This window comes from Choristoneura fumiferana, chromosome 20 (genome assembly GCF_025370935.1).
Source record: "Choristoneura fumiferana chromosome 20, NRCan_CFum_1, whole genome shotgun sequence".
Classification (NCBI taxonomy): domain Eukaryota; kingdom Metazoa; phylum Arthropoda; class Insecta; order Lepidoptera; family Tortricidae; genus Choristoneura; species Choristoneura fumiferana.
This window is the reverse complement of record NC_133491.1, coordinates 12931124-12941636: the sequence shown is the minus strand read 5'-3', so window position 1 is coordinate 12941636 and position 10513 is coordinate 12931124. Positions and strand designations below refer to the sequence as shown.

The window sequence follows — 10513 nt, the reverse complement described above, 5'->3', positions numbered from 1 at the left end:
TCTTTTTGAGAATTCATGCGTGATTTGAATATTTACCGAATCTACGCGTTTTGTTTTTAAAATCACTGATATTATGGTTTCGGTCACAGGTTGACCAATGGTCAATAGTGGTATTTATACTTTACTAGTTTACTAGTTAAACGCGAAAGTTTAAAACAATTAACAATATTACTGACTTTCAATATAATTGTTGAAGTTAGCAGATATAAATTTAAAAACTCAAAAATAGATTGTGTGTTTTCTACATTGTATCAATTGTTTCGTTGAATTTTAACACGACTTCATTAGAACCTAGGTACTCTACTTTGTGCTAATTTGGCCGTGGCGAGCATGACTCTCAGAAAGCTATATATGTAGAGTCTATTTGGATTTTTACATAAAAATAAAAATGAAAGCACATAAAATTAACTAAAACTAACTAACTATTGTCTTTATATAAAAATTCGAGTCGCATTTGACATTTGAAGAATGGCCGATGATGAAAAGTTGTAGGCGTTAGGGATCATGTTGGTCACTATACTATAGCCAACAGCCAACAGCCTCCTGGCCACTGTTGCGGAAAGGATCGATGGCCCATTCTTGCATGTTTGGGATGCCTTACATCTGTCAACGGGAGGTGATTAGGATGTTATTTAATTTTATTGTATTTTATTTGAATTGTTTATTGTGACTACTAACTTAGGCGTCAGATTATTGTTATTAACACTACATGGATTTTAATTTCCAAAATAAATAATTAAAAAAGGGACCAAAAAATAATTCTACATTACTTATCACTTCTTCAACAATAATTCTTTCACAATGTCAAGCGCAGCATTGTAGGCTTTCAGCTTTTGTTGGCACCTGCCAGAGTAAAATGGGCATTAAGCTTTATAGAACAGAATCTATAGTGTTATGACGTTGTAAGTTGTATGGAAGCTTTGTGAGCCATGGTCAGTTGACGTCAATTAAAAAAGTGACAGTGACACTTATCACTTTAACTAATCTTTCACAATGGCGCACTCTCGCTTTTTGGCACCTGTAATGGGCGTAGAACAGAATCTATAGTGTTATGACGTTTTGTTGTATGAAAATTTTTTTTCCCAAGTGATTCATTTGCCAACTCTTTCAGATATACAAGGGAACGATATTTTTTTTCTGAAACTGTAAATTTATATTTCAGAGGACTTTCCTGCAGATAAGGGATAGGGATGGGGTTTTAACTTAGGTTAGTCTCAGTTCGCTTAGTAAGCTAAAATAATCATGATCTTTATTAATATGTCACACAGACGTAGCTGTCTTGTACACGTGGTAGCAAGAGTAGCATGACAAATTATTTTAGATCACAATCGTATAGGCGCTGCCAGAATTATTTTCAGAAAGTTGCATTGCATCTCTTATCTGCATATAGGAAGGTTTAGAAGAAGCCTTATAGGTTTCATTCTGTATCTTAGTCTAGACGTTCTAGTAGCTTGCAACCCCCGTCCCCCATCCCAGCGCCCGCTTGGACCTTAAGTTATATCGATATTTTTTAGGGTCTTCCACATCACTACGACGCGAAAGCGTCAACGCTACGCCGGAGTGATCCTGGCCCGTTCATTATGAAAAGCACCAAATGCAACGTCCGAAATCAGACCAACAATCCTTTGACCGTGTTAGTTTGAAACCGTCATCAAACACAGCACTAACACGGGCTCCACTGTTAACACATCTCACAAGTCTAACCAGAATTCACAAAATGTTAACTAAATGCAATTTAAAATCACTATCCCAAATTAACCTAGTGCAATTTTACAAGACGATTTTAATCTGGTTGCTAATATGCGGATTCGATTTTAACGTTTGGAAGTACAAGTTATGTTTAAAAGTGTGTGTTACTACGTATTGTGTTTCTTTAGTTATCATAAATGTGTATGCTAACTTAACTTGCTGCGCTGGTCAGGAGTTGTCTATAGTATGGTCTGTGATAGAATACACGGCAACTGTGGCTGTAACTTTAACTTTAAACAACCAAATTCGTCCGTATTTTCAGAAATTAATCGACATCGATACTTACTTGCGAATAGGTACCAAGTACTACACTAGCACGAGAAGTAAGATGCTAATTTGTACTTTCATTCTATGGGCAATTAGGTTCTTTTACACCGTGTTGTATTCAATTTGGTTTCCCAATTACGAGGATTTGAGTTTGTTTTTGATCTCTCAATTTTCGCTTTTGGCTTTGGATTTGAATAGAGTGTGGCGATTCATCTTGCTCGATATGACGAGGTATCGATTGAAAATGCTGCGGCGCCGTATGGAAGAGATGAAAAATTATAACTTCTATTGCTATGTCAGCAATAACAAGACATTGAAGCAATCGAGGATTCGATTTTGTTTAGATTTGTATAAAAACTTAGCTGATGCTTTAGATACGGTGTTGCCTGAACTTTATGCATCTGTAAGTGAAAATAACTAAACGCTTTTTTTTGTTTATTATTTATAGTATCCACACCTCCTGGCCTAGCACAATGATGGGCATTTGTATAACAGACTTCCAAGTTGTCCTAACAAAGAAGTAATGTAGGTTTCACCGTAAAGCGGAGGCTCAAACCCGCGACTTTCTGCTAGAGGCCTTAGGTCAAAGCACTACGACTGTTTTTACCCGATTGTCCAAAGAAAGTTTATTTCCCATAATGCGAAAGTGTGTTTGTATGTTTGTCCGTCTTTCACGTCGAAACCGAGCGACTAATCGACGTATTTTTTGCCATACCGATAGTTTACGGGCCTGAGAGTGACATAGGCTACTTTTTATAACGGAGAAATGCACAGTTCCCGACGGAACCCAGGCACGGGCAAAAGCTAGTTTTAAATAATTACCTGTAGTCTACAGTACGTGCCCAATTTCAACCCAATCTTGGGCACGCAAAATTTGACTTACAATCCCTACTTTAATATTATAAATGCGAAAATAACTCTGTCTGTCTGTCTGTTACGCTTTCACGTCGAAACCACTGAACCGATTTTGATGAAATTTGGTATATAGATAGTTTGAACCCCAAGGATCAACATAGGATACCTTTCATTCCAGTAGAGGGCGCCACCGCTCGGTAACCTAGATCCACGCAGATGAAGTCGCGGGCATAAGCTAGTATTTGAATAAAACATAAAAGCTTATAGCAACTCATAATTTCTTCTCTACTTCGAACGACTTTGAAAGACCTCTTCTTATTTTTCAGCTTTTCATTAGTGTAATTTGCACTGTACCAAAAATAATTTTGAACGCTTACCACATATTGTTGGTTATTGAAGATATGGTAAGTAATGTTGCCGGAATAGCAGCTCTGTTTTGCAAAAATCATTCACGCTCTATAGCTCGAAATCATGTTATATTTGTTTTTTTATTTAAATCATTAACCCTATGTATTATATTTCGATTATTCTTCTACGAGTAGGTATTGGTCTTTTTTAAAACTTATTTTTTTTTGTAACCAAAATCATTTTTAACACAATCCCGTCTGTCCCACTAGTCCCATTGAGTAGTCCCATGGGACAAGTGGCACTAATATTTTCATCCCAAAAGTCCCATTACCGTTATCACAGTGTAGTTCCAAAAGTTGGACTACCGTTATCCGCCCTTCTTTACCATGGTACCATCAGATAGTACCACTGATGGTTCACTAGTTCAAATCGTGTAAGTACTTTGATTACCCTCCAATTGAGTAGTTTCCTGGCTATTTAATCCTTCAGTTAGGTTATCAGAAAATTTTAGATAATGTTTTCTTTTGTCAATGAAACAAAAAAATTAATGACAAAGATAAAGCGCCTCAAAGTTCCGCGATGAGGGGCCGTGTTGTCACGCTGCAGTAAAACTGTCGCGAGGCATAACGGCACGCGTAACTTTAGCTGGCTACTGTCTTCATCATTTTATTGTTTCAAAAGGAAAAATTACCGATTTTCTAATAATCTGACACCATATTAAATGATATTGTAACGGATAACTCACGTCTTAACCCGAGTTTAGCTCGACATGTTATGTTGTTGAAACATGTCGAGCTGAACTCGGTTTAAGACGTGAGTTATCCGTTACAATATCATTTAATATGAGTGAGTCTCACGGTAGTTTCATGTTCAAAATCTGACACCAAATAGATTTTTTAGGGTACTAGCCCATTTACATATGAATTCCAAATTTAAAATCAGTCTGACCACTAGAAAAGGATGGGTTTCGGCTTGCAGAAGTGCCACTTGTCCCATGGGACTACTGGGACAACTCAATGGGACTAGTGGGATAGACGGGGATTTGAAATGGGCTACTACTTCATTACTTACAAATTAAAAAAAATTGGAATAAAAGCGCTTTCGAGCAAAATACACAAAACGCCAAATATACAGCGTAACCAATGGCAAAATAAGTATATAAGTACGCATTATTGTATTTTTCGCGTATTTCACAATAATACGTTGTGTTTATTTTGCTTATTGTAGATTTTGGCATCAGTTACATTTTGCTCCGGAGCGGAAAGTTTTTATGTATAACTGTGCGTTTATCTCCTTTTCCCAGGAACCAATAGCATCAGTCGGCTTCTCTGCGCTCCACGTGACGCAGGTGACCCTCTTCATCTTCGCGCCTTGCCTGGTGGTAGAACAATACGGGGTTGAGGTGGAGCGGATAAAGTTGCTGCTCATGCATAAGTTGTTTGACGAGCCTGGTTAGTGACGCTTATCTAAAGAGTTTTGTACAGTGAAAGAAAGAACCTTTGTGCTAATATCATGTTGACAGCTACTGGCAAAAAATCACAACTACATCACAAAGTTGTTATACGTGCTACAATCCATACTAATATCATAAATGCGAAAGTGTGTGTGTTTGTATGTTTGTCCATCTTTCACGTCGAAATGGAGCAAGGGATCGGCGTGATTTTTGGCATAGAGATAGTTTATGGGCCAGAGAATGACATAGGCTACTTTTTATCCCGGAAAAATGCACAGTATCCGAGGGAACAGCGCGCGATAGCCGAATTCCACGCGGGCAAAAGCTATAATTCAATATAATTATCACAGGATCCTGATTTTTCGCAGAAAATATTTGTCTGCACTGTTTCACATGGATAAACGATTTTAGTTCCTGAAACAATTAACTATTCAGGATATATTTAAGATAAAAAGAAGGTTAGTTTACTTCTATATCAATCCTGAAGTACTTGCGGTTTCAAAAATCGTTCGTCTATATTGAAACTGTTGGGAGGTTAATCATTAGAGAATAATTAAACTAATTAAAAATTAGAGAAGCAATTATCACTAATTTGTATAAAAAAATGTGTAGTAACGACGATTTGTAGCACTTGTAAATTTTGTGATACGGCGGGCAAATTCAATGGTTAGCGCAAAGTTTTTCAACAACTACAATCCGGTCATCAATTCTAAAATGATAGGTAACCTTCTCGTTGTCTTTTACAATTAAGTAAACTTTTAATTTCTTCAGATGACTCAACCAAAGGAGAAGTGAATCTGTTTTTACGGTACACCGAGCTACGACCATTCCAGTGTCGCATCTGGCGCATACTGCCCATCACCATCGCGCTACCTCTGGACTTACTTAATCTATGTACCACCTACATCATCGTACTGATTAACTTCACTCATCTATATGGTTAAGTGCTGATTTACACAGCGACAGTAATAAAAGGGGCCAGTAGTTTTTTTTTTGTAGTAGTAAAGGCATTATTACTGTTTGTTTCTTTTTAGATTTACTTTTTTGAATTTATGTCGCCTTCCCACAGTCACAGCGGAAGACCAGCGTTGGCCTCTACGGCCAGCACTATGCTGAGCTGAGACCGTTTCGCGATTTCGCAAATACTGTCATTAATATTTACTTTATACTTACTTGTTTATTTTGTGTACTTATGTAATTTGCGAAATGCGAATAAACGTTTTCTATTTCTAATTTATTATGCTGAGTGGGCCCCAATTTATACTATTCGATGTTTTTTTTAATTATTATTTCTTCCTCAAGTGTTTTTTCTGTGTATCGAATATGTGTAAATAAATGTCTCTCTCTCTCTCTCTTAGTATACCATTGCGGCGGTTGATGGATCATTTGTAAAGGGGCGGCCACACCGCTGCTTAAAAATCGCATGCTCTCCACACTGGTGCTTAAAATACGCAAACGGTACGGAAGCGTGACGTGCCGTAAACGTCAGGACTTCTACGCATGCTCTCCATCAAAAGTCATGACGTTTATGGCACGTCACTGCGATTCCGCACTGTTTGCGTATTTTCAGCGGTGTGGAGTGAAGGGCATGCGATAAAAACGGTGCGTATACTATACGTCACTGCGATTCCGTACCGTCACCGTTTTTTAAGCAGCGGTGTGGCCGACCTTTACTCCTAGACTCGCGGGCCCGCAATGTAATGATACTGGTACGATTTAACTGGTACCGTGTAAACCAGCTCAAAAGCCAGAGGGGCGAACCGGGGTTTGAACCCACGATCTCTGCTTGAGAGGCCATAGGTCAAACCACTCGGCCACCAGAAAGAAAGAAAGAAAGAAGACATTTATTCACTAACACAGAACACACACATATACAGCAAAATTTACACAAATAAAAAATAAAAAAATTACAGAAAAGCACATGTAAATAGTAAATACATATACACAATTTTGTGTGTTCCCGCGAAAGTGAAACGGCCGCTGACTCAGCATTATGCTGAAGCGTTAGACGCCTGCAGCGCTGATTTTCTGCCAGAACCATCTGTGACTCACGGAACGATACACAAATATAATAAATAAACCACTTATCTATACATACGCAAATAAAATTAAGAGAAAAAAATAACTATAACAAACCAAGAAATAAATAAATTAAAAAAACTGGATGGTTTGAAAACAACTGAACAGGCTGGCATATCAATGTGGTTGGCATGTCAAAGTGCTGGATAGGGAATGGATGACCACGGGTTATACTGTAACATCCTTAGTATTTCAGGGAAATTGATTAAAATCACATACTATCGTCATCACAGGCGTCATTGACCTTCCCATCTCATCTTGCAAACATATAGGTACAGTCGAAGACATCGATACCTTATTGTAAACCACACTTGACGAGCTGCCGATATAATTACAGATATGAATACGATATTATTGCTAATTGAGCACTAATGGTGCAAATCACTGAATCAGAATCTATTAGTGACCTCATTACTGGATTTACATAATGTAGACAACATAGCATCGGTGACATATTATACTGCATATATGTACATAACAGTATTTGCATTTTGCATCCCAGTCTATTTACGTCCCACTGCTGGGCACGTAGCCTTGGGCCGTAGTTCCCACGCGGGCCTAGTGCGGATTGGGATCTTCACACATAGGTACCATTGAATTACTTCACAGGTGTGTGAAGATTTCCTCACGATGTTTTCCTTCAGCGTAGAACTCCTGATAAATTTCAAATGTAATTTCGCACATGGATTTCGAAAAACTCAGAGGTGCGAGCTGGGATTTGAACCCATGAACTTCTTGAGAGGCGATTGGTCAAACCACTAGGCCACCACGGCTTTTTTACATATCCACCACAGAATAAAAATCAAGGGAAAAATGTCATGGCAACAAAACACACTGATCATAAATATATATTCAACTGGGCATCATCAATATCATCATCATATCAGATGTGGGACGTCCATTGTTGGACATAGGCCTCCCCCATAGTTGCTTCGGTTGGAAGCGGCTTGCATCCGCCGTGAACCCGAGACTTTAACCAGGTCATTCGTCCATCTAGTTGACGTCCTACGCTGTGCTTGCGGATCCGCGGTCTCCATTCGAGAACTATTTGACCCCAACGGCCATCTGTTCTCCATAATGGTCTGCCCATTGTCATTTCAAAGTTCATCAAGACCCAATTTCTCAAAACATATTAGTCAATAATATATATAGTGTTTTGTCTCATTTTCTCCTTCAATTTACGAGACAAAACACTAATATTATTAGACTTGTAAGCTTTGAGAAACAGGGGCCTGTTGTCCATAATGGTCTTCCCATTGTCATTTCAAAGTTAAATATCTTAAAAACGGCTGAGAATCGAAATTTGAAAGAGAAAGAAAATTCGCTTCCGCGTGAAATGAATGTATAATGAATGTAAAAGCGATCCATCCTTTTGAAACCTACGATCCCACAAACAGACAGACAGACATTAAAGTCAAACTTATAGAACCCATCTTTTTGCGTCCTGGGTTATAAAAGTTATTGACAGACGGACAGACAGACAGCAAAGTGATCCCACGTAAGTACCGTTTTTCCCTTTTGAAGCACGGAAGTATAAAAGTTGCATCCAATCCTATGAAATTAAGTCAAAAAACAAAACAACTGAAGCTTATAAACACCTCCAAAAAGTAAAACAAAGCTAACAATTCAATTCACTCCCAACAAAGACAAGTTCTAGAAAAAGGACGATGCCCAATGCCCCGGCAATTGAATCCTGTGCTTTTGCTTGTGTTCTGCAAACAGCATGTAAACGACTCGACGATTGAGTCAGTCCTCTGTTTGCTTTTGGCAATCGACTTTGGTCACACAATGCTGGAAAGCTCCACGAGCAAACTCGCTAGTCTTTTTTGATTATGAGAGGAAGACAAACGGACGCGAGACATCTTATGGCAAACGATCACTGATGCCAATTAATATCAACAAATCAAGCAGTCACGGGTCTGTTCCTGGCTTTAAAAAAATATAAACCGTTTTCTCGAAAGCCCCGATGTCATAACTGTTTTTAAATACTGGCTTAAGGCAGTTGATTCCTCAGTTGCACTGCACTGTAAGGTAAGTGTACCTACTTATTTTGATATTTTCGTTCCATTGCTTGCTCTTCGTCAAAAACACAAGTACTTGCTTAATAGTCCACTTTTTGCTCTTTTTTCTACACGCTTAGGAGCATCCAGCGGGCTTTCAGTCTTTGCCGGCGATCTGCTCTGAGGCAACAGAACGATAGTGAATGCGAAAACATTGATAAAGTACAAAAATAAAAGCTAAAATAAAAACTCTACTAACTCGTACAGCAGCTCCCTTTCCTTGGTAACACTATGTAGCTCATCGATTCATCTGTATTCAGTACAGTTTTTTCTCTCTTCCTCTCTGGTAGAATAGTTTGTATACGATTGTTCTGTATCGCCTTGATTTTAAATTTCATTAGCAAGCATATCGCAAGGTTATTTACAATTTAATTTGCTAATGTTGGAGTCTGGAGTTCTTATTGGTATATTTGTTTAGCATACACTTCAAACTGGTATGAGAATATTCTCAATATTTTCTTATCGGTCTGACTGAAGAAAATTGTAAGTTTTTAACCGAAATCTAAAGAGGAGGTGGTTCTCAATTCAACTGCATGTTTCTCTTGTATGTTTGTTAAAACGTAATTGTTTCCTAATTCATTTATTGCAACCATAGTATAGTAACAGATGTTCTTATATGCATATGTACACAATTAACAAAAGTTGAGATAAATGTACCGACAAACTTATCCCTTCAAGGGATCTCTAGTTTAGTATTTTTTTCTAAATGGCAGAACCACAGGGTTGATAGCGTAATGCATAAATTATCATTCTATTTTTTATTTTTAGCCATTTAGAAACTTATTTACACTCGTAATACTAAGTAATTTATTTGTTTTGTTTTGTAGTTTCGCGACATGATTTTGTTTCGGACCTCAAAAATTTGTTTTGTCTTAAATATTTCTGACCATGTTAGCCGCTTAAAAAATATGGAGAAGGAGGTGATTTTTTTATTTTGTAACAATATGGGAATCAAATGAAAGCTTGTCCCATTCCCGGTCGCGTTTTTAAACTACCGCTTTAACTTTGTTATGTCCTAATAAATATTTGCAGCAGACTGGACTGCAGCCATTTGACAGGGATTAACAACCTCCAAATTGCCGTATCACCATCGACTATTAACAGAATGCATTCAGCCACCACAATAGACGTAGTCTAGTCTAGACTGATAGCTTCTCAAGCTATTAATCATAGCTTTTTGTTGCCTCGCACTTAGCATAATTACTGTATCCATTTTAGCAAGATGCTTGTTTCCCTATACAGTAATTAAGGAATTATAAATATCAGGAAATCATGATGTTGTTTATAGCTTAATTGCCTTATTTGTAATGGTTCCTAATCATATTATGACGATTAGAAAACCAAGTCATTAAAGAACCTAATTATACGAAATTTGAGGTCCCGGTGTAGGTAGTAGCCACTGTATTTTTTTTCTATTTTTTCCTAGTTGATTGATACTAACGAAACTTACAATTAAAATTTCATCATCATAACAGTCGGCCTATATAGGCTCACTGCTGGACACAGGACTGTTCGCATAATGAGAGGGCTTACCTAGTGTGGATAAAGAAACTTTACACACACGATCGAATTTCTTCACATGTTTCTTCACAGTGTGTTCTTTACCTTAAAGCTCAGGGTTAGTTTCAAATAAATTCCGAAATGCAAGCCAGCTCTGTTTTAAGAGTCCAAAGCTCAAACCACTAGGCTAGTATAGCTGCAA

General features: G+C 37.8%; 1 protein-coding gene across 1 annotated transcript; it reads left to right on the top strand.

The window, feature by feature from the left end:
• Window positions 1-993: 993 nt before the first annotated feature.
• On the top strand, window positions 994-5620 carry LOC141439426 (uncharacterized). Its single transcript, XM_074103712.1, has 5 exons — window positions 994-1020; window positions 1922-2419; window positions 3198-3275; window positions 4523-4670; window positions 5444-5620. The coding sequence occupies exons 1-5, from the start codon at window positions 994-996 to the stop codon at window positions 5614-5616; spliced, it is 924 nt and encodes a 307-aa protein (XP_073959813.1). The 3' UTR covers window positions 5617-5620.
• The last annotated feature ends 4893 nt before the right edge of the window (window positions 5621-10513 follow it).